Source organism: Syzygium oleosum, unplaced genomic scaffold, assembly GCF_021117445.2.
Source record: "Syzygium oleosum isolate NSW1041296 unplaced genomic scaffold, Sole_v2.1 Sole_v2.19, whole genome shotgun sequence".
Classification (NCBI taxonomy): Eukaryota; Viridiplantae; Streptophyta; class Magnoliopsida; order Myrtales; family Myrtaceae; genus Syzygium; species Syzygium oleosum.
In genome coordinates, this window is record NW_026607503.1 from 1240921 (window position 1) to 1265220 (window position 24300).

The window sequence follows — 24300 nt, forward strand, 5'->3', positions numbered from 1 at the left end:
GCCCTTGTCGGAGTTGCCTTATGCCTCGGCAAGGGTTGTGCCATGCGCACCCTCATTGTGCCATTGCAAGTGGTGCGAGATCCTCGACGATCTGTCGGGACATTTGCATTACCCCCTGCTTTAACAATTTAACATCGTTACTGATTGTAATGCACAAATAGAAAAAAGTGGGGGAATTTGATTGTAGAAACAAAAATTAGAAGATCCAATTTCATCAATGATGAAAAAGATTTATGATACGTTTGTTTTACTAAAAAGGAAAAATGACACAAACAATCCATAAACTTTGACTTAATGTATAATTTGATCGCTGAATTTTTAATTTGTTCAATATAGTTCCCGAACTTTAACTCAATGATCAATGTGGTCCATGAATTTTCAATTTGTTCAATGTAGTCTCTGAACTTTTGAGTACATATTCAATTTAGTCCTTGAACTTTATAAAAATGTTTAATGTAGTCCTTCCACTAATTCAAGTTCATGGACTATATTGTACATTTTCATATAATTCATGGACTAAATTGAACATGTACAAAAAATTCAGGGACCACATTGAATAAATTAAAAGTTCATAGACCAAATTGCATAAAGTTCAAGGACTATTTGTTTCGTTATTTCTTCTAAAAACATCGACACAAATTTTCGGCATCAGTGTGTTGGGATCAGTACAGGACGTGTCAATGCGTCATCAATCCGAAAAAAAAAAAAAAAAAAACGAAGAGGTGTCATCAAGTCGTGCACGTCTCTTTGTTCCCGCGCGTGACCGTGCGCCGTGACGCAACGTCTCGCGCACCGCGCGTGGCGCACGCTCTCCGTTCGATCCCGTCGGTTTCCCTCCGAACGCCCCCCCATTTTCTGAAACCCTAGAAAGCTTCATCTTCATCTTCATCACCATCACCATCATCTTCATTCGAATCGTTCAGTCCAGAAGATGTCGCGCGAGAAGAATCCCGGCGTTTATCACGAGCGGCAGAGGCTCCAGTTCTGCCTCTTGCACTCCCTCAACAATCTCTTCCAGGTACTTCGCCGTAGCGCTCGAATTGGACTTAGGTCCAGCTGCGGGTTTTTCCCCCGATCAGCCCTGTTGAATAATGTTGTCGTTCGTTGCGCGTTCCCTGAGCAGAGGAAGGACGCGTTCACCCGCCAGAGCCTGAACCTGATCGCCGGGCGCCTCGTCCGCGGCGACCCCGACGGGGAGAAGTGGACGCCGCTGTCCCTGCTGTTCAAGCCCCACCACAACGCGCTCACCGGGAATTACGACGTCAACGTCCTCATCGCCGCCCTGGAAGGCGAGGGCAAGAGGGTGGCGTGGCACGACCACCGGAGCGGGGCCGCCGCCATCGGTCTGGAGGGTTCGGGCGGCGGGTTGATGGGCCTCGTGCTCAATGTTCCGGTCAGAAGGTACGCCGGGCTCTGGCGAAGTAGGCATTGGGTCGCGGTTAGGGAGGTCGAGGGTGTTTGGTATAATTTGGACAGCGATCTCGACGTACCTCGTGCTTTTCGAAACGTGGAAGAAGTCAGGGAATTCTTGGATCATGTTATGGCCAACGGTGGGGAAATTTTGCTGGTCCTGGACGATGACCCATTGAGTGAGGGAAGTCTCGTTGGTTCTTGTTGTAAAGAATTGATACACACAGAGGTCGAATTGTAAATAGGATATACAGTGCTTCTTTTAGCTGTATGTTGGATTTGCTTTCGGATAAAGATGCGCTTTTTATCTGGTCCACAGTGAAAATTCCGAGACAAGTGCTTAGCCTTTTGAGGATTTCTTGGTTTGCCAGTGTCGTGACGGTTTCTTCATCCCTTTGAAATCGTTTATCAATTCTTGATGTGTTTTTGGGAAGCCCAGTAGTATTATAGTGAGATTGTGTGTGCGCAGATGGACTGTTGCAGTTGCAGCCTCTATATGTCGATGGCATAGCTAAGTGGAAGACATGTCTTTTTCACTTGGAATTTTCCAGTTCAAATTGATATTGAGAGTTTGCGAAGAAGCTATCGTTATTGTTTATGTTTGCCTTTTCTATGTGAACTTACTGTTGGCGGTAAGTCGAGAAAAAAGTGTCAAGGTTTAGTAGGAAATGGTCCTGAGCCGTGCCAAATGAGTTGGATCATTGGGTTAAACCAATTGCAGTTCGCCTAGATGAACCGGTGTATGTCTGAAAGCTGCCCATTGCAGAATTGCGGCTCTGCCTGGTTGGTGCAATACCTTCTGATTTCTTAAAATGAAGTAGTCGATGTTGCCTGGTCAAATTGTCTTCGATGTCCTGCATGTCTATCTCTTTCTGAAGAGAGTTGCCTACAAGGAAAAGTGGACACCGCTGTCTCTGCTGTTCAAGCCCCACCACAACGCGCTCACCGGGAATTACGACATTAACATTCTTGTCGCCGCTCTGGAAGGTGAGGGGAAGAGGGTGGTGTGGCACGATCACCGAAGCGGGGCCGCCGCGATCGGTATGGAGGATTCGGATGACAGATTGATGGGTCTTGTGCTCAATGTTCCGGTTAGAAGGTATGCCGGGCTCTGGCAAGGTAGGCATTGGGTCACGGTTAGGGAGGTTGAGGCTATTTGGTATAATTTGGACTGCGATCTCAATGTACCCTGTGCTTTTCAACACATAGAAGTTAGGGAATTCTTGGATAATGTTATGGCCAACGGTGGGGAAGTTTTGCTGGTCCTGAACGATGACCATTGAATTAGGGAAGTTCCGTCGGTTCTTGTTGTAAAGAATTGATACACACAGAGGTCGAATTGTAAATAGGATACATAGTGCTTCTTTTAGCTGTATGTTGGATTTTCTTTCGGATAAAGATGCACTTTTTATGTGGTCCACAGTGATAATTCCGAGACAAGTGCTTAGCCTTTGAGGATTTCTTGGTTTGCCAGTGTCGTGACAGTTTCTTTATCCCTTTGAAATCGTATCTCAATTTTTGATGTGTTTTTGGGAAGTCCAGTAGTATTATAGTGAGAATGTGTACGTGCAGATGGACTGTTGCAGTAGCAGCCTCTATTTGTCGATGACGTACCTAAGTGGAAGACATGTCTTTTTCACTAGAATTTTCCAGTTCAAATTGATATTGAGAGTTAGTGAAGAAGCCATTGTTATTGTTTATGTTTGCCATTTCTATGTGAACTTACTGTCAGTGGTAAGCCGAGAAAAAGTGTTAAGGTTTAGTAGAAAATGCTCCTGAGCCGTGCCAAATAATTTGGATACTTGGGTTAAACCAATTGCAGTTGGCCTAGATGAACCGGTGTATGTCTGAAAGCTGCCCGTTGCAGAATTGCTGCTCTGCCTGGTTGGTGCAATACCTTCTGATTTCTTAAGATTGAAGTAGTCGACTGTGCCTGGTCAAATTGTCTTCGATGTCCTGCACATTTATCTCTTTCTGAAGAGAGTTGCCTACTATGGCATTCATGTTGGCAGTTAGGCATATAGTAAAGCTGTAATATTACTACTTCTTCGTTTCGGAGAAATGGAATTGAAATCGCGGAAGTTGATGATTTTCTCATTCTGGGTAAGAAAGAGGACAAACTCATTCAAGGTGAGTCAAGCCAAGCCCAGAGGCATTGTCATTCGAGTCCTTTTATAAGAAGATGCAGCTTTACGGGAAATGACTCTTGTCAAAGAAATATATATGGGTCTTGAGAAACATCTGTGTGAAAGGAGCGGCCCTGAATTTATGGATCTTGTGCAGGTTATGGAAGCACAAGACATCCTTTTTGGAGTTGTCACGAGTTCTGAATACTTCCCGCTAGCTGTTCTGCTGGGCCATCCCTTTTTTTTATGAGAGCACAAGACATCTTACTTGGAGTTGTCATGAGTCCTGAATACTTTCCTGCTAGCTGTTCTGCTGGCAAAATGGTCTTTCAAGTATCTATCAGTTATTTGTAAGATACGAATGTGTGCTAGATTTTCATCTAGCATGTTGCGAAGCTATTGGATTGGTACTTGATTAATGATTACCGGCAAAACCATAATCATAGAGTGGAGGACCTTCTTTCTGTTTTAGTTTTTGAGGGAACAACGTTGTCATATCACAGCTGTTTGATGTGTTTTCTTCGCAAGACCCATTTTTATCAGGACAGGACAAGCTATCCATGCTTTCAGTCCGAGTCAAGGAAACTTTTGTCCTAGTGTTTGGGAACTTATCCGTTTGTGTTTTTCATTCTAATGCACTTCACACCTATCCTTTTTGACATCAAATCTGTTTTCTGGTTAATCAAGACCTCTAGATTCTCCCGAATGCGTGGCCCTCCGGTAGACGAAAAAAAGGGACAAAAAGTGAGGGAATGCATGAATGTGCAGGAGCGAAAAGCGGGCATTGTTCATCCGGAGCCTTTTCGAAGTGTCAAAATTTCCAGAGTTTTATATGTTGCATCCGCCTTGACAATCATAACCCAAAGAGAATCCTTCTGCTCAAAGAAATGCCGATGGGGATGGGGCTGTGAAGTGTTTCCTAATCAAACATTTAGTGGGACACTTTTGTTGACTCTCTGGCCCCTTCACTTGGAAAATTATAGTGGGAAGTCATGAACAGGGAAAAGAGCTCGAGCAGTTCTTTAGCTAAAGAAGCAAAAAGCGCCACTCAACAGATATTAAAGAGAAAAGGTACGCTATCTGGTGTTAGGGTGTCAATTTCCTATGCTTGCTTTTCCTGAAAGTGATACCTCAGCTGGACTAGAGTTTGTGTTTATAGGGTTAATGGTATTGATTTCGGATTGATTATTAATGCACCCGTGTGGATTCTCTAGTCATCTCAAACCTGTATTAGAAAAGGGGTGACCCTACATGGCCATTAACATTTCTAATTGGGGTCTTTCGTTTGTTTGTAGCTTTGTGGAATACGATCTGGCCTGTTTGAGCAACTGAGATTTGTAGGGCAGGGTAGTATTCCTAAGGGAATTATGATGACGGTGACGCCTTTGTAGGGTTTAGGGGCTGTATTGTTTAGACAAATCATTGAAATTTTCAGAATTTCTTTCCTTGAAACCATAGTATTTTCGGAAATTCTATCTTAAAAAAGCCGAAATGGAGTTAATTGGGGGTCTTTGCTTATGAAGGGGGAGTTTTCTCTCTGGAATCACAGAAAAGGGAGAACTTCCCCTGTTTTTAGTTGACCAAAAGAAAAGTATGCCTCTCTCTAGGTCCTTGAATATGTATTTTCAAAAATGAGTTTGGAATTAATCTCTAATGTCTAAGGCAATGTGGAAAAGGTTCATGTCCAAGCCAAGATGCTAGCTATTATTAGCTAACACTCACTGACCTATTTTTTGGCATGTTCCTCTGCCCAAATGCACATTGCGAATCTCGCCCTCGCACAATCACACTGAGATTGTGGGATGAGTGTTTCAGTTCACACGGATCTCTCTATAAAACTTTGGTGCTTGGTGCTTCTCCCATCAACTCCCTCTCTCTCTCTCTCTCTCTCTCTCTCTCTCTCTCTCTCTCTCTCTCTCTCTCTATCTCTAGTTCTTGCTCTTCTTCATTTTCTTGAGGTAAAGCAAGCTATTTGAAGGATGTCGACAAGAGGAAACAACAGATTGAGTCAAAGGGAAGAAACCAAGAGGCCTGTGATTAACCACCACAGGCACAGGTGTAAACCGGTGGGCAAAGTCGCCGGAAGAAGGTGGTGCACAGCCGCCTCAGGAAACTGCTGTGTTAGAGTGCCTGCAAGGCTAGATTCTTCGCCAAGGAAGCTTTTGAAGCATCTCAGAGAGAAAGTGTTAGCAGCTTTACGGCTGGTGTCGATGAGAAAGAGGCCAACTAAGATCTCTTCCTCAGTCAACTCAAAACCGTCCACAGCTTCTTTCGATTCACAAAGAACTGAAGCTGTTGAGGACTGCATCAATTACATCAACTCATCATCATCATCATCATCATCATCATCATCTTCGACATCGTCGGCGTTGTTGTCATCATCTTCTTCTTATAGTACGGTTACTAATACAAACACCACTCAGCCACCGCCACAACTGCTGCCGCCGCCGCCACCACCTAGTCCTCCTCCTAAGCCAAATTTGAATTCCAAACCAAAAGATTCTGCTACTCAGCATTCATCTTCACCACCACCGCCGCCACCGCTACAACTGCCGCCACTGCCGCTGCCGCCGCCGCCGCCACCACCACCATGTAGCCATTGTCCTCAGCCAAAATTGAATTCCGAATCAGAAGGTTCTGCAACCCCGCCTCCACCTTCACCGCCGCCGTCACCTACCTGTTGTCTTCAGCCAAAATTGAATTCTGAATCAGAAGGTTCTGCAATTCCGCCTCCACCTTCACCGCCACCACCGCCTAGCCATTGTCCTCGGCCTAAACTGAATTCAAAATCAGAAGGTTCTACAATGCTGCCTCCACCTTCACCACCACCACCACCACCACCACCACCACCACCACCACGCTTTTACAAATCAGAAGGTTCTGTCACCCCACCTCCACAACCCTCACATATGCCACCACCATGTAGTCCTCTTCCGGAGCCAAAATCAAATTCCCAATCAGTAGGTTCTGCTACTCCTCCACCTATGCCCCCGCCGCCACCACCAGCTCATCCTCCTCCTCATCCAAGATCGATCCCAAATCAGCAGGTTACATTGGGGTTAGTTAAAACCTCGGAGTTCTGCTCAAATCTTCCTTCTGTTAAGAAGACTTGAGCACATCGGTTTCGCAAGACTAAATAATGAATGTCTTCTTTGCTGGTGACAATACAACGTACGTTAGAATGTGTTGTTGCTTTGTTCTGTAAGCTGTGCACTAATTAGTTTGATTGCTTACATATGTTTGCAAATGTAAACTCTTAAAGATGTACACAAGCGGCATCTGAGTTTACAATATTGAGAAGCAGAACATCAAATCAATTAGGAAACAGAAATTCAAGACTATTAAGAGAGTAAATGTCTCTTCAAAGCACACCAAGCACCAGCAGTAGAGCATAGCCTTAAAGTGAAGGCGAGGTTCGAGCTTCTCCCTTTCATTTCTCCTTATTGAGCTTTAGCATTTGCGGGTATTTTCTGGTTTTTCTGGTGTGATCTTTCTATCGACTGGAGATGAGATGGTGTCTGGAACTTCCCTCCCTTCTCAGTCCTCAGTTGAATATTTTCTCTTACGCATGTTTTGAAGAATTAAGGAGAACCAAAGATACATGTGCTCCATCAAAACTTAATGGCATCTGTCTAATTGACTGTTTGTCAAATATAGGTTTCGACTGATCCTCACACATTAACTGTGCTGATATTCCCACTTGATGGATGAAGTTTTGCATGATACAAGGCATTCCAAGTAATTATGCTATGACTTTTTCTAGAATTTTCACTAAATTAAATAAAAATAATTTAAAATAAGGGAGTGGTAACTGGTAAAGACCATTGATTTGAGCGATTGGCTCATAACACTGTTCCATGCGAGTGTAAGATAGTCTACTAATTTAAAAGGTACTGATCCAGATGGAAAAATGCATGAAAGTACAATAATGCTAGTTGTACTGAGAGTACTGTACAAATTTTGGTATCTTATGCGAAAGGATGGAACTTATCAGATTCTTGAATATGATTTACTCATTGATCTATCCATCCATAGCCTGTGGCATCACTCTATAAACCAATTCGGCGAATCAATTTATATGCATACAGCATAATACATGGCAATAGGACTCCCCCTAATCAGGTGTAAATTTATTCCACTACCATCATCTCCCCGCTCCTCTATCTTCCTCTGTGTGTGAGTGCGCGCGCGCCCATGTATGCGCCCCGAATATGAGGTTGCTTGAGGTCGAGTGCAACCACTTGCGTGGCGGTAGATGGATGTGGCGTGCAACCACAAGCGAGAGCGAGAGGGGCAGGGCTATGGCGTGACGACAAGACGGGTGTGATGGTGGCGGAAGCATATGAGAGAGAGAAAGGGCATGTTTGGGTTAACGTTTTGAGGTAGAATTTTTTAAAATCAGTTGTCTTTTAATTATTTAAGATAACCGGTTTCCAGTTACCCTCTAATTGTAAAGATTCTTTATATTTTTGGACGTGTTAGGATTATTCTTTTTGACATGATTATTAAGCGGGTCTTGTTTGAATTAACTTATTTAGCACCGTACCTTGAACGTGATAGACACGAACATGACACGTCAACATGAACCATTACATATAAATTTGGGAATTCTATCCTAGCCGGGTATTTTGCAAGAGAGTGTTAGGTGATCTCACAGTATAACATTTCTTTTTGTCCACCCCGTCTAATAACTACATCAGCATTCTTTTAATAAAGTAAGGAAATTCCTAAACTCACTTGATAGGCTAGACGTGGTTGGACAGAAGGGGTGTACTTTGAAGAAACCTAGAAAATGTGCATTCTAGTAGCATCAAATTCTAGTGCCATTGCGTCTGCATCTTGAAACAAACTAACGAGGCATGCAAAACCATCATACACACTTCCCCCAGTTCTTTTCTTCTTCCTGGAATTGCAAGAAATCAACTGGTTTGGCTCATCCAGAATGAATTTAAACAGCCCTTAAAAGACTTCAGAGCAAGTAAATACAGACTTGGAGTAAATCTAGTACAGAGATGATTGAACTGAATAAAATTCATGAATCGATTTTCACCGGGAATCAAGTGGCCAAGCCGAGTGGTCGTCGGGTCGTCCTCCACATCCTCATTTCTTGGCGAAGAGGCCGCCGAAGCCGCCCTTCTTCTTCGCCGGCACGGCGACGGAGTTCTTGCTACCGGTGCCGTTCTTCCCCTCCACTTTCTGAAGAATCGGGTCAGTCTCCAGGAGCTGGTCCTCCTTCTGCAAGCCCCCCAGGATCCAGTCCAGCAGCCCCTTCTCCTCCTTGCTCCCGCCGGCGCCCTTCGCCGCAGTGGCGGCGAACACCCTCCCGGCGGCCGGAGCAAAGGCTATGGCGGTTAAGGAAGCCATGTCTTAAAGGCCTTTCCTTTGTTCTCCTCGTCTCTCTCTCTCTCTCTCTGCCTATTAGAGGTCGCTAATGTGTGGGAATGGTACGCGGGTGCGTGCGAATTATATCTGCATGCTCATGCTCATCGATTCTCGGCCGTGCGATGATCGATTCAGAGCTGTGGGGAGCGTTTCCAGCACAAGACTCTCCACAAGTGGCTTATCCTCATTCCCCCAAACATTTTTCCATCAGTAATTTGTTTCTTCCTTTATTTTTTTCTTGGGGAGGAAAAACATGCAGCTGGAGAGTTTTTGTCAGCAGGTGTGGATGGAAATTCGACACATGGAAGGACCCTCAACCATCAGCTTATCCGACAAATTGGGCTGTCTTTGCTGGAGTTCTGCACAGGCCCATAGGCTCAGTCACGAGGAGGACTAGGCTGCCCATTTCTGTCCGAGGCAAGAACATCCGATCTCTCCGATGACTCCAATGGACGAGGAAGGGACTGCTTGTCCATGATCGGATGCACCCCAGGCTTACACGAGCCACTAGATTGTCTAAGACTCGTGTGATCGCGCACGAGGGGTGGCTCACATGGATTACCCTGGTGCATGTTCTCGACGGAATAAGCCATTTTACCCCATTAAACTTTGTGCTTTCTAAACCTCCTCAAATGTGTTCGGGTGGGGTCTAATATGATCTGACCATTTGGCAAAGCGGTTGAAGCACTTCTAAGTTACATAATTAACCCAAGCTTGAATTGCTTATTTGCTCAAATCATCGAAATGAATCATTCCCTGATATTTTACCCAAGAACCTACGCGACCATAGAATCAGCTTGGTCTAGTCGGTACTCTAGTTGAATCGGGATCAACGCTCACCCTCAACTATCACTAGTGAACTATGTCCAGAAATTTCATTATATTCATATATATAAATTATCCACTTGTTTCTTGAAAATTGTTTACCTATTCATATGGGTTTTGATAGGTGAAACGGTGGAAGATGGGACCATCGTTGGTGCTCTCCCCAAGTATCACTATAGGAGTTTACATTCGCATCAAAATGTTCGATTTATGTCATAACTATTGTCCTTTCTAAGCAATGCCCATGACTGCCGCCTCAACACTGTATCGGTGGCAATAGAAGAGGGGTGATTCTATACAACGGCATGGCCGGATTTTAACCATCTTCGTTAGCAATTATCGTGATGCATTCTATGTGTGACTATTATTCACCGTCGTTTAGGATTTGGGATAAATTGATTTAGGTTGACGATGCGTGAGGGCAAAATGAGATATAGATGTCCGAGTAACTGATTCTTTCGCCGCTAGGCTAAGAAATAGTGATCCGTCACAAATTTTCTGATCCTAGACGTGGTTGAACTACTTCTCTTTCGACATGAAATGTGGACAGTATACTCAATTTGATCCTTAAAAGACCAAAACCCTAAATCTGTGGGCTGTTGTAGTTTCGAGGCAAGAAGGAGGAGGCAGTTTTCTAAAGGTCCATAAACATCATATATAGTCAAGCTTTGCATTATTCATTCAGTTGGTCCAAGGAAAGAAAACAATCCCCGAGCAACATTGAATAGATCTTCAATCCACGTGGATCAAAGATATCTGGCGGTTCATCAGACCCTTTGCTTGCTATATAGAACAAGCCAAGCTTGTTATTTGCTTTGTGCAGTTCGATGACTTCTTGTATTCATTACTAGAATCTCAGGCTCTATTTATTTTGTGGAAAATGAATGATTTGAAAAATAATTTTCTAAAAATGATCGTTTATATTGTTTATAAAAATTAATGAACAGAAATATTTTTATCGTTCGCGAAAATTTTAAGACATGAATTGCTGTCAAAGATGAAAATATTTTCCAATGGCTAATTATTTCAAGCGATAGTTTTTTAAAAGATATTTTCCAAATTATTCATTTTCTGCGAAACAAACTAAATCTTAATGTTAAATGTTTTCATATGCATAGCTTTTCAATAGTATCGATTTATACTCTCACGAACTTCATAGGCCGAGATTTCTTATGCTTAGTTATCAAATTAGTCCTTAAGAACCAAATTGCATGTGGAATTTATTAGCGTCTCAGTAAATGTCACACGGAGTACCGATTTCCACAATTCGATGTCCTTCTCTTTTTTGATAATTAGAAAGCATGCACGCATTGAGTACATAATAAAATGACGAGAAAAGTTTCGAAGGTGTAAAGAATGAATGGTGACTGAAAATTCGATGTGAATTGGAATCTAAAAGTTTGTGAAAAATTGAACAGATCACGTTATAGTTATCTTGATGCATGTATAATCTATGCATATGTCCATCGACATAGTGATATTTGGGCATCTTTCATACTTAATAACATCAACTTTTTCAGGGAAATTTTTTTTGGAGGTAGTTGAAAATCGCTTCCATTTGCGTCATTTACGGTCTAGACTAGAGAGAGAGTTTTCTCCATCAAGTTACGAGAATTAGAAAGTTAATTTTAATGGCGACGATAAGATTGGACTCAAGTATAGTTTTGGGACCTTCTATGTGTCGTTACAAGAAAAGGAGAGATGGGAAATTAGCATCAGATCACGAAGGCCGAAAACTGGAAACAATGAGCTGGAGATGGCTGTTACCCTAAGGAAGGGCAAAGGATGACGTTCATGACCTTCATTTCTTCCTCCCAACGCTTCGATACATCCTCTCTCTCTCTTCAAGAACTACTTGCACAAGAGTGGTCAAACTCCTTTTAAGTGGGTCTTGATCATTTGGATTTCTTGACACCCTTTTCATATTTTTTCCCCATGTTTTGAAGAAAAAACCCTAGTTTCTCAATGCGGGTACACCGTCTCTAACTACTAAGACTCTCTCTCTCTCTCTCTCTCTCTCTCTCTCTCTCTCTCAAGTTTTTGGCAGAAAGAATGACAAGAAAAGAGGTCACCGCTTGGGTTTTTGGGGAAGAAAGCCAAAGCCCAGGGGTTGCTGAGAATTGGTAATAATATTGAATGAATTCTTGCTTTTTTGGATTAACCCCATGATCAAGAAAGTGCCGTGCATGCATGGTCGACATTACTTCTCACTCGAAGAAGATGAGAAGCATTAAGGGCTGCTGATTGCTGGTTCAGTAGTAAACGGATTTCTACCAAACAATGATTTTGATATTGCAGACAAATAAAGGAAAAACTAAGAGTCGGCACGTAGCACATGACAGCCAAAAAGGGCAAAGCCTCAGAGTTCGTCTTTCCCACGACTAACGCAACGCATATGGAGATGATTGCGTGCGCCATCTAAGAAGAAGAGGCGTCATTGGAGTCGGTGGCTAGGTTTCCTCTCGCACCGTGAAGACTCTAAAAACTTCAAGGCATATGGAAATCAAACCCGAACTAAGCACTCGTAGTCATGCACGAGAGATTATCTTTGAGTCGTCTGATTCACCTGAGTCGTCTGATCTACCCAAGTCGATCACCATACCAAATGATAGGGGGTTTACTTATTTTTTTGTGAGTAATAACGGTTCACAAGCAAGAAACGTTGATTTGGATGAATGAGGACATTGCGCTTCAAAAACACCCGACCATGTAGAGAGAGACGAGAATTGACTTTGCAAGTTAAATTAACAGCTCTTATAAGTAACTAGGGTTCTGGTTTGGTTTTGAGTTGGACATATATTTAAGAAAGTTCTACTTGGTACGGAGATGGAATGCATTAGTATTGTAAACATATCAAACTAATTATTAGTAATACATTTGATCTTAGTGTGATTGATTCTCCTATCTGATGTTAAAGCCTTTCAAATTCATTTGATTAATCTTATTATACGTCATACATATATGTAATGCCTATGTACGTTTTTCACATTTTGTAAGCGCCCATTTCATAAGCGAAAGGGTCAAATTGTTCATCAAGCATGTGTAATTACCAATAAACAAGTCTAGTTCGGGGACAAATTCGTACCATATACACCATCAAACCAAAACCGGGAATTACACTTACTATATAGCCAAAAGATTCAAAAAGTAATTCATTATAGTCTTTTTTCACACCATAGAGAGGTTGGAGCAATTTAATAATTACTCGTTGCATGCAAAGTATTCAAGAGTGAATTTTGAGGGACGACAACCTTAAAGTGATAGCGCAGGTCTCTTATGACAATTTCTTTCTTCAAAATAGAGATAGAACATTGATATCGTCAATGTGTACACATGAAACGTGGAGTAGAAGAAAAAATTGACGCAATTGGAGGCATCTTCGCTAGTCATATTTAATAAGAGAGGTTCTAATTTTCTAATTTACAAACGGACTTTGCTAATGAGTATCATACGAGCCAACGCACAGATTGTCCTCGTGATGACAATGCACAATAGTGTCTCGAAAATTGAGTTATTTTAAATCAAGTATGCTTTAACCAGCACACTGGAACGCTCACTTTATAAATCGTACTTAATTAACATGTTTTTCTTCCCACGTTCCTCCCGTTAATCACTCCAACATTCACTCTCAAGCCTCCAATGCCCATGAATCCGAGGGGCGTCGCCGTTCAGATTCGTCAAGAAAGTCTCAACGACTCCTTCCTAAATTTTCCATTTGCTATCATAATCATAAGGGATCAACCTTATATATAACCCATAAAATAACCCTCCTCTCTCACACACTCTCGTACCACGAGACTTCGTGCACATAATGCTCCATTGCACTCTTCTCTAATTTGATCTATTCTCAAGCTAACCACACCAGTCTTGATCGATCACGTCCCCTCATGGAAACCATGCTCATTCTCTTCAGTGTGGTGACTGCTGCCTCGGCATACCTCCTCTGGTTCTACCTCCTGGCCCGGACGCTGACCGGCCCCAAGGCGTGGCCGCTCATGGGGAGCCTCCCCGCCCTCTTCTTGAATCGCCGGCGTATCCACGACTGGATGGCCGGCAACCTCCGCGCCACCGGCGGCTCCGCCACGTACCAGACCTGCACGATCGCGCTCCCCTTTGTGGCACGCCGACAGGCATTCTACACCGTCACGTGCCACCCCAAGAACATCGAGCACGTGCTCCGGACCCGGTTCGACAACTACCCGAAGGGCCCCACGTGGCAGGCTGCTTTCCACGACCTGCTGGGCCAGGGGATCTTCAACAGCGACGGTGACACGTGGCTGATCCAGCGGAAGACGGCGGCTCTCGAGTTCACGACCCGTACGCTAAGGCAGGCCATGGCCCGGTGGGTCAGCCGGACCATAAAGTCGCGCCTTTGGACGATTTTGGACAAAGCTGCTCGTGATAAAACCTCGGTGGACTTGCAAGATCTGCTGCTTCGTTTGACGTTCGACAACATATGCGGGCTAACGTTCGGCAAGGACCCCGAGACTTTGTCCCCGGAAATGCCCGAGAACCACTTCGCCATGGCCTTCGACACCGCCACCGAGGCGACGCTCCAGAGGTTGCTGTACCCGAGCTTCCTATGGAGGTTGAAGAAGATCTTTGGGGTCGGCTCAGAGAAGAGGTTGCAGAAGAGCCTCGAGGTCGTCGAAAACTACATGAATGATGCCATCGACGCAAGGAAGGAGATGCCGTCTGATGATCTCCTGTCGAGGTTCCTGAAGAAGCGCGACATGGACGGTAACCTGTTCCCCATATCCGTCCTCCAGCGCATTGCGCTCAACTTCGTCCTCGCCGGGCGTGACACGTCCTCAGTCGCCCTCAGCTGGTTCTTCTGGCTGGTGATGAACAACCCCGAGGTGGAGGAGAAGATCATCCGGGAGATCACGACGGTGCTCCGGGAGACACGCGGCGACGACCCGGCGAAGTGGGTGGAGGACCCACTGGTCTTCGATGAGGCAGACAGGTAGATGATGAATTCATGGAATAGACTTATGTAATACAAAATAAAAAAATGAGACCTAATACAGGCAATGACACAAAAAAAGAATAACAGAAGCGTACGAAGATTGATTTAATCAATGGTACATAATGAATGTGATAGACTTCTAATTTTATGTTCAATACTTCCGATTTATTCATCAAAGAAGTCATTTACGGTCTGTTACGTCATTTCATACGTTATTCTAGTAAATCGATTTTGATATATTTAGAAATAAGACAAATACATTTTAACCGAAAAACAAAAGACTCTTGCATTTCCTATTTATGCCATCGGTGACATCATTTGTGTAATATGAGTCTATCTTCACTGTAAAGCTATCATCTCAAATTGAGGTTAGGCCCACTTCTCATGTCTGAAGATATTACACCCACAAGAACACAAGAGTCTTTGTATAATTTCTCAATTGTGATTAGTTTAGTACATTGAATCTATCTTGTAGAAACAATTTCTATAATTTTTTCCTTGCAGATTGATATATCTAAAAGCCGCACTGGCCGAGACCCTAAGGCTGTATCCTTCTGTGCCCGAAGATTTCAAATACGTGGTCTCCGACGATGTATTGCCGGACGGCACGTTCGTGCCCGCCGGATCGACAGTGACGTACTCGATATATTCGGTCGGAAGGATGAAGACGATATGGGGTGAGGATTGCATGGAGTTCAAGCCGGAGAGGTGGCTGTCGTCACAGGGTGACCGGTTCGAGCCGCCCAAGGACAGCTACAAGTTCGTGGCGTTCAACGCGGGGCCCAGGACTTGCCTCGGGAAGGACCTCGCTTACCTGCAGATGAAGTCGGTGGCGTCGGCGGTGCTCCTCCGCTACGTGTTGTCGCCGGATCCCGGCCACCGGGTGGAGCAAAAGATGTCGCTCACCATGTTCATGAAGAATGGGCTTCGCGTCTACTTGAGTCCGCGGGCCCCCGTAGGCCCGGCCCAGAAGCTTGCCGCCTTGGCATAGAGCCTCAGAGGCGTGGATGAACCCACGACTTCGCCACGGTGCTGGCTTGAACTTGTAAAGGCGTAATAAGGTCGTTCAATTTGATTTTTCGGTATAGGGTTATTACATGTCCATATGGCAATTCATGCACACACTCCCAAAGTTAAAATTTGTTCTCGGTTCCGTAATTGTTATTCGTCGTCGTTTCATGTTCGTGGAGTGCTTAAATTTCATTCAAGAGTATACTTGTAACATAAAAAGGTCGTCATTGTGATGGTTTTGCCTTCTATGTCGTGTGTTCCGTACATTTAGATGTACTTTTTGAGTATAAATACATCATACAAGTATTTCGACAACTAACTAACAGAATTTAAAAGTATCTATAGGACCTCCGGCACGAGGACCATGTTGCAAATAAGCAAAAAGCAACTTAAAAAAAAAAAAGATTACGAAACAATAGGGAAGAAAATTATCAAATTTTGGAGTATCTTGTAGGTTGGAGTATCTTGTAGGGTTGAGCATGATCCGGATTGGGCCGGTCTAGCACCTAACCCATGGACCAACCTACACCGTGTTGGTCCTAAATTTTTGGGACTGAGGACCGACCCCGTTCAGCCTGAGACCAAGGACCGGACCGACCCTATGGAGGGTCCGGTCCGGTTCCAGGGTCAACTCGGGACCAACTAATTATTTTTTTGTTTCATTTTTTGTATTCCTTGAAAGGATAAATTTACTATTTCAAATTACATATCTATCAATAATGCGACATTGAGCAACCAAACTATGAATACCGGTACATATCAAACAAAGATAACAATATAAATTTCACACTTGCTAAAAGCAATAAATCATGAAAACGAACATGTGAAATACAATTAAACCATAAGAAGTTCAAAGTACCTAATATAAACCATGAATTATACAACTTCATATCTTGCTCATTCTTAAATGATCGCTTCAACTTCCGAACATCTAAAAACAAAACAACAACACACATAATTAATACTTAACAAAGTATTTTTGTCCCGCTGAGTTGCGCTCGTGAGGCGAGTGGTGAGGTGAGCGGCAAGGTGAGCGAGGCAAGCAAGGCCGAGGCGGGCGAGTAAAGCGAGGCAAGCGAAGAGGGTTTCTATATTTTGTTTGTCGAATTAGGGCTGAGTTTCTTTTTACTTTCTAATTTACATGGCAATCTGAACTGCAAAAGAAAGAAGAGAACAGAGGAGTAGACGCTAGAGTTTAGAGTAGACAAAAGCATATAATATATAATATATACAGGATTGGATCGGGTTGGACCAACCCTAAACTCCCAGGACCGAGGACCAACCCGCACAGTGCAGGGTCCAAGGGTTCCAGGACCAATAACCGACCCAGTCCCCTTGGGAACCGGATCAGGATCGGCTGGGTTGGGCTAGTCTAGGGTCGGTCCAGGGTTGACCCTGGACCGATGCTCACCCCTAGTATCTTGTACGAACAAACTCACGGATATGATGTAATCACCTCTTTTATTTATTTTTATCGCGCTTCAAATACATATGAATTATGAATTTACATTCATAGGTGTTAACTTGTAATATGGGCGGCATCCTAACAGATATAAAAAAGTCAAATAAGTAATTACTAAAAGAAACATTTGTTTACAATTCTTGACATGCCAAAATTATTTAACCAATGTTATAAGCTGTGGAATGGAATTCCCAAAATACTATAACAAAGTATCTAGAGTAAGTAAAATTTTTTAGTAGAAACTTCATGGCAAAATTATTTAACGCTATGTACACACGCACGAGCGCGCACATATATATATATAAAAGAACAATAGTATAGAGTTGACATTTTAAAAATGGTTCAGCCCAAACAGTAACACTTCGACCAATTTCAAGAAGGCCACTATCAAGGTGAGTTCAAGACTCTTGCGGGTCCCTTTGCACTTTGTTTGTTATGACCATTGGCTAGACTCCAGGGAGAATATAAGTTACTTAAGAAGAGATTGAATTAGCTATGACAAATACCATCTGCGAGAATACGTTTACTGACATACAAAATTGATGTTCGTATATACAACGTTAAATTCATGAAGTTTGTATTGAGATAAACTCATATGGATTCTTCCTCCTCCACTCGTGTTAATGCCATGGCAAAGTCAAATATTCGATAGGACAAGACACGTAAGCCGGCAATTTTTAGTAAAGTTCTGGTTTCAGGTTCCATCGTTTTGGCGTCTCAAATGCTTTTTACCAGTTCTTCAGACTTCAGCAAAGATGTGTACCAACCACCGTGCAACTGTCCCGCCTCTTCTGGTCTTATCGGTTTCTCTTGTTCCTTATCCAAGCCTTTCTTTACAGATCAGATGCAGGGTGAGTGGCACGACACAGGTTGATGATCAAATATCCGACGATCAATCCAAAATCTTCTCGCCAGATGAGAAAAGGTTCCACACAACAGTTCCGGTTAAGTAGAGCCCGACTGAAACCTCGAAAACATCGTCCCAGCTCCCTGCAAGCAGAGAAAGGAGAAGACTGTACGGCAATCTGAAATATTTTCCAAACAATTTTAATGTTTTCAGCAGTTAAAATTATTAGTAGGGACGAGGTAATCACCGTGTTGCAAAATGTAGCCCGTTGCAGCTGTCCCCAAAACACCGGCCAATACGCCAGCAGTATTGGATAAACCGAGCAGTACTCCCTGTCAAGAGAATCCAAAGAAAGTTGTTAGCTGGGACAATACGAAAATGACATGGTTACGCTAGTAACACTGGACTTTGGTGCATAGTTCCTGAGATGGTCATCAGAAGAAGTTGAACAATGTTTCTGTTTGGACCTAGCCAAGATCAGGATTCATCTCCAAATGCTGCAGAGTGGAGTGCCCTTTTACTGATATTAACAGATATGAATTATGAAGAAATACTACTTACGGAGTAGCGGGGAGCAATGTCCTGATGATTCGAGTACAAACCAGATTGCGAGAATGCATCAGTTCCCTGCTTAAAAGAGTTCTAACTGGTTAGTATAAGGTAACGTCTCGTCGCTTGAAAGCAGATCAAATCAAAGTTGGACAGGCAGTTTAAAATATAACTTATCAGATTAGATCAATATGTAGTTTTTCAATGAATGTCGGTTACATCCAGTGATTTAATGAAGTCAAGATGCCAGCATACTGGCCTAATCTAATGTCCCAATCAATGGAAGGAAAGAGATTAGATGCCTTCTCTTCCTTTAAAGAAAGGATGAAATAACCGCTTCAAATTTGATGATCATTCTGACTAGCAATAAATCAGAAAGAAGGGTGATGTTAGCAATTTACTGAAGCCCACAGTAGATCATTCAAAAGATATACTAAACCGATTGCATGACATTCAGAAAGAAATGAGAGGGATCTAAGAAGCATTCATAATGTCAAAGGAAGAAGTGACTAGAAGTGACTGAAGAAAACCTTCTGATGGGTGAAGTGAGGTTTTGAATGTAAAATTATTTCTCTTTTGCTTCTATATAATACATTGACACATTAACATTATAGATTCAATGAGATGGAGGCAAACCTGACTGCAGGCCATGCATAAAACAGCCATTGCAGGAGAGTCAACATGGCTCAACTGGGTAAAAAAAAAAGCAGGTCCAAGAAATCCAATTGTCTGCATGATCTGCACGATACGATACAAGCTGGCACCGGATCAATATACGTGAATGCAAAGCACAAGAAAGAAGTCAAGAGAAGCTAATAACGACATAGCTTTGCTAAACGATATGCAACTGATTAAAGGACTTCTTACTATAAGAAATAGCCAGTTAAAGTATAATGTCACGGTAAGCTGAAGATCGAGCATATTTTGTCAGTGAGAAACATGATCAGTTTTTTTCATTCTTATTACTTTCATTATGATCTTCCCGAACTGCTGTTGCTCTCCTAATACTAAGACATGAAGTGTTAGAACAAGGTACCTTGCGAACTGCAGTCACAGATAAGCCATTGCTGACAAGAGTGTCCGCAATCCAACCTCCAAGATTAGCAGAAATCGCCATAGTAAGCGAAGGTAATATACATACAAGCCCCGATTCTGTGAGATCGAACTTTAGCACCTGTTATTATTTTAGGGATAGATGAAATGGAAGCATGTCAATTATTGTAGAAAGATAGTCCATGATAACCCACTGGTAGACCAATTATCATATGAGTAATATTATCAGTGATCAAGTGAACAAGAAAGTCAAGGGATTAGTCCAAAGCTTACTTGATTATAGTATGTCGGCATCCATGTGAGAAGAATAAATGTCCCCCAGTTATGACAGAAATGACACACTATTAGGGCCCACACAGGTGGTTTCGACAGTATTAAACCCCATGGTATCGTAGTCACAGGTTCTCTTGGAACGCTGTTGGTTAAAATCAGCCTTTTCTCTTCAGGCCGCAGCTGAGGATCATCAAGAGGTGAACTGTATGCCTGCAACCAGAGCCCCCCGAAATAAAATTTTCAAAAGATATGATCTCATCCAGCAGCATAATTTAAAGAATGCCATAGAAATCCATCCCTCTGAATGGCAATAGAAGTCACCTTATTTAGCCAGGTTGCGAACCAAACTGTTCCCAGAGAACCGAAAGAATAGAAGACTGATGGCCAGCCAAACTGATGTATCAAAAACGGCGAAAAGGCGAAGCCAGTGACTGATCCTAGATCCATGCCAGTGTAGACCAGTGCCAGTGATCTACTTCTCTCTGATACAGGAACCCATTTCGACAAGATATTATTCATTGCAGGCATAGCAACACCCTGAACAGATGTGCGGGGAAAACCAAGTTATGTCGAGCAGAGATATAATGATTCAAAATGGTTTTTACTCCTAAAAACATCGTTACTATTTTTATCCAATATAACTATACACAGAAATGCGCCTAATACCAAATTCGGTTGCGAATTTTGATGCAGTTTTTATTTATTCTTGTCAGCATAGGGAGAACGAAAAAGATAAAGTAGAACAATGAGCTAACCTCGCCAATTCCCATAAAGGCACGGATGGCGAGCAGGAAAGGAAGCCCAAGTTTAGCAGCGACTGGAGTGAGAACTGTTGCGATGGACCACCAAACGACCCCAAATCCCAAGACAAGTTTCCCACCCACGGTGTCTGCCCAAATGCCGCCAGCAATCTGTCATTGATGACTGGAGTCAGAGCAAGAAAGGAACACTTGGTTTCTTGATAACAGGCTCATCCAGATAATCAATATTGTTGCAGGCATATAATGAAGAAAAGGAACCACCGAAAGCTCAATAGTCTTAGACTGTACAAAGAAGCGTCTTTACCTGGGTGAGGAGATAGCCCCAGAAAAAGGAAGACTGTATCAAACCAACGGTGGTTGGGTTCCAGTTGTATTCTGCAGACATGGGAAGTATAGCAATACTCATGTTTACCTGCCAAAGCAAATCTGTATAAAGATGCTAACTGAAAAAGCTCTGTTTTCTTGGAATAACATGTACATAGAATGTGACCAAACCTGAAAGTTCCAAGTTTGGGATGTAAATTGCATAGAATGATAGATATAAATGTCATCTGGTAATCAAGTAGCAAAGTTATTCCCTGGCCAATTACTAACTTCCATTCATAAAATTGATGCATATATTCTGGTCAAAGTGTTTAGCTGCAGTGAAGAATATAACATAACAAAAACTAAAACCCAAGAGCAATGGATCCGACCATCAGATTAAGAGAAACTTGAGATACGAGGAAGGTCTTCAAAAGAGATCCAAAGTACCGTCCTTAGATCTTCGAAATTTCAAGAGACCCTTGGAGAATTCACGTTCATTGACCGTCCGTATGATTATTCCATTTAATAGAACAGAGATACTACAAGCAGTGAAACTTTGACTAATCTACCTACTAATGCTCTCGACGATAAAGACCCAAAGACCCGCCTTTAAAGAAACTTATCGAACATGTTCTGTAATGTAACATCACTTAGCAAATTTAGTAATGCCATAAAATTCCCATAGAAGACAAATCTGACGGAACTGGGATTTTCTCAATTAAGAGGAGTAAATCGACTAAATTAATAGCCCAGGTAATGGCATATCATCTAAACAAGATTCAAAGGGTCGAGACAATTTATAGCAGCTCGTGTTTCAAATTACAGCTGGCCGTGCCACAGTATCGGAGAGGTTAATCCACATCCAGTTACCCGGAAGAATTCATAAGAAAGGCTAAATAAACGTGGCATTTCCTTCCCTTTCCGACAATGGCATCATCTAAGAAAGGCTCTACATTTGCCTTCGTCAAATGAGTTTTCTTGGGAAGGATAACAGCGCAAAGGTTACTTTCCAAGTTGCTAAATACAGCAACATTAAATGAAGCAAGCAAGACAAAAAGTAGCAACATCTAAGAATGATGATGCCCATCATTTTGATCAAATTTCTTTCGTTCTTTTTTCTTTAGCTTAAAATGAATAATTTTCTCAGGAGTACTCGCCTCCCTTCTAATAATTTTCCGCCTGCTGGGACAATTTTAAATTGAGTAAGCAAATTCTTGCGTGTAGCCATTGCCACAATACTGGGAAGCAGAGTAATGGATGAGCAAAGAGAAGAGAGACAGAGGCTTTACTCGGTCCATGTTGCAAAGCAAGAAGGCCGAGAAACAGAGGATCACGATGACCCATCTCTTGGGGAACTCTTCCCACCAAGGAACGACACCCCTGTCATCGTCCTGGCCGCTCTCCAACTTCGCCGACTCTTGCACGTCCGTGATTTCGTACTGCTCCGACTTCAGGCCGGGGTTTCGGGTCGAGACCCGGAACATGTAGCATCGTCCCCCCGAGATCCATCGGACCGGGCACTGGAACCACGTCGCCGGCGCGAAGCACTTCCTCGGCATCGGCGTCGGCGGCGGCGGACCGAGTGAAGTTCTCTGCTTGAGGAGGGAGTCAGGGTGAGGGGAGTAGGAGCAGAGGAAGGCTCTGGCGTTCATGGCGATGAAGAAAGGTTCGCAGCTGCTTCACAAGTTCACATAGAGCGAGGGAGTGGAGAGTGACCGATGATACTTGTTGAGACTGGTTTTGCAGATTTGCGGGGAAGAGAGGGAGGCATGGAAGGAGAGAGGTGGGGATATTTATGGCAACTGGCTAACGTTAGGACACGTGGAGGTTGCATGGAGGAGGGGATTGGATTGCGGGGTAGAGCTCTCCCGAGAGTTTTAACGGAAAAAACAGGATCGCGTTTGCTTTGTCCTGGAGCTGCGGGGAAACATCCGGGATATCATTGCTTGTCCTTAGGCCTGGCGAAGGACCAAGTATACCAAGTATACCAAGTATCCTTCTTTTTCTTCCCAAAAATTTGACATAATATAGTATCTCCAATTATATATCAATGAATTCGAAATTATTTTTTGGCAAATCCAAGGAAGGTTTTTCCTTACACTCATCATGAAAAAGTTCTAATCCTAATACATTTAGTGCCGAATAGCTGCCAATAAGGATAAGCTAGAAAACACGATATGTGCACATGCATGCTTTTGTAACTCCAGATATCCGGTCACTCTTTACTTTAAATTATAAGAGAGATCTAATATGATTAAAAAGAGCAAAAGAGAAATGATTTTTTGAATTTTGTTCCGTATGGATTCAAATTCTTACCATTACAAAATTACAAGCACAAGTGCCCTAATCACGATTACACACAAATTACACCCAAAGTAGTGTCTAATAAGTTCGGTGCCTTTGACGCCATGTTCGTCACCATGATTCAGATGATATGGTGTTAGCGTAGTCCTCTAGTTCGTGTTCAAGTTTGGCTAAAGTCAATTCTTGCAAAAACTAATCATACCCTACCACAATCCTAAATTTTTTGCAGACATGCTACACTTATAGTTTTCCAAGATCCGTTGGCTAGTATTGAATGTGGAATGATGGTGACATAGACTCCAATGAGATCAGTAAGTCACGAGCTATGAAGGAAAGAAAGAACCGGAAAACTAGCGACTCTCCTAATCCACCATTTTAAAACGTTGATACTGCCTTCACCAACTCTTTCAATATACTTAATGTAGTTTGTTGTCAATAATATCTCCAAATGATCAATAGATGAATATAAAGAGCTAGCAGAAGTCTGTGGGGATCTTCTTCTAAATAAACCGAGACCATAAAAATTTTTGGGCACTATTCGATGAAGGCGGCACCTCTGTCCGTGGGGTGGAACTCGTTGTGACAAATCAGTTGGCGCGTGTAGCATACATATTCCAGAGTCAATTCCTCTCTATTATATGGACCTCCTCATCCAGTCCGTAATTCTCGTAATATGGAATAAGAAAGTTTTGAATCCCTCCAACTTGAACAATCGAAGAGAGTGGACACCAAAAAAACCAACATAATATCCTCGTAATATTTGAGAAATTTTGGCTTCATGGCCAATACTGTTTGTTGAAGAAGGGATCACCCTCCTTGTTTGCCCATTCAACTAATGCCATGTATAGAAATGGAAGGGTTCGGTTGTTTGATAGTTAATTGCTGGTGCTCAAAGCACCCTTTGCACTGTTGAAAACCTATAAAAAGTCCCTAAAGACTTTACCAACCCTCCAATATTGTGGTGTCAACAGCGAGAGATCGGCACTTCCACAATGAGTTGTGGAGTATAGGGTCAGCACACC

At 42.8% G+C, this 24300-nt stretch overlaps 5 protein-coding genes across 8 annotated transcripts; 3 read left to right on the top strand and 2 right to left on the bottom strand.

The window, feature by feature from the left end:
- The first annotated feature begins 830 nt into the window (after positions 1 to 830).
- Positions 831 to 7198, top strand: LOC115670354 (uncharacterized). The gene is made up of 4 exons (XM_056320169.1): positions 831 to 1018; positions 1124 to 1648; positions 2289 to 2509; positions 5515 to 7198. The coding sequence occupies exons 1-4, from the start codon at positions 932 to 934 to the stop codon at positions 6647 to 6649; spliced, it is 1968 nt and encodes a 655-aa protein (XP_056176144.1). The 5' UTR covers positions 831 to 931; the 3' UTR covers positions 6650 to 7198.
- LOC130140531 (josephin-like protein) lies at positions 1655 to 3093 on the top strand. Its single transcript, XM_056320142.1, has one exon. The coding sequence runs from the start codon at positions 2235 to 2237 to the stop codon at positions 2691 to 2693; it is 459 nt and encodes a 152-aa protein (XP_056176117.1). The 5' UTR covers positions 1655 to 2234; the 3' UTR covers positions 2694 to 3093.
- Positions 7199 to 8445: 1247 nt separating the features above from the next.
- On the bottom strand, positions 8446 to 9130 carry LOC115670450 (uncharacterized). The gene has a single exon (XM_056320143.1). The coding sequence runs from the start codon at positions 8898 to 8900 to the stop codon at positions 8637 to 8639; it is 264 nt and encodes an 87-aa protein (XP_056176118.1). The 5' UTR covers positions 8901 to 9130; the 3' UTR covers positions 8446 to 8636.
- A 4241-nt stretch (positions 9131 to 13371) lies between these two features.
- Positions 13372 to 15987, top strand: LOC115670319 (cytochrome P450 86A1-like). The gene is made up of 2 exons (XM_030591566.2): positions 13372 to 14709; positions 15217 to 15987. The coding sequence occupies exons 1-2, from the start codon at positions 13631 to 13633 to the stop codon at positions 15701 to 15703; spliced, it is 1566 nt and encodes a 521-aa protein (XP_030447426.2). The 5' UTR covers positions 13372 to 13630; the 3' UTR covers positions 15704 to 15987.
- Positions 15988 to 17695: 1708 nt separating this feature from the next.
- LOC130134399 (sodium-dependent phosphate transport protein 1, chloroplastic) lies at positions 17696 to 22754 on the bottom strand. Of its 4 annotated transcripts, XM_056319962.1 has the most exons (11): positions 22264 to 22462; positions 21164 to 21219; positions 20973 to 21080; positions 20663 to 20818; positions 20229 to 20444; positions 19908 to 20117; positions 19618 to 19755; positions 19218 to 19319; positions 18594 to 18659; positions 18280 to 18364; positions 17696 to 18175 (listed from the first exon to the last, which is right to left on the bottom strand). In XM_056319962.1, the coding sequence occupies exons 1-11, from the start codon at positions 22316 to 22318 to the stop codon at positions 18078 to 18080; spliced, it is 1290 nt and encodes a 429-aa protein (XP_056175937.1). In that variant the 5' UTR covers positions 22319 to 22462; the 3' UTR covers positions 17696 to 18077. The 4 variants fall into 4 exon arrangements, 3 of the variants coding, with proteins under 3 accessions (XP_056175937.1, XP_030447427.2, XP_056175938.1); XM_030591567.2 differs by lacking the exon at positions 21164 to 21219 and having other exon boundaries at positions 22264 to 22753; XM_056319963.1 differs by lacking the exon at positions 21164 to 21219 and having other exon boundaries at positions 20973 to 21094.
- Between the last annotated feature and the right edge of the window lie 1546 nt (positions 22755 to 24300).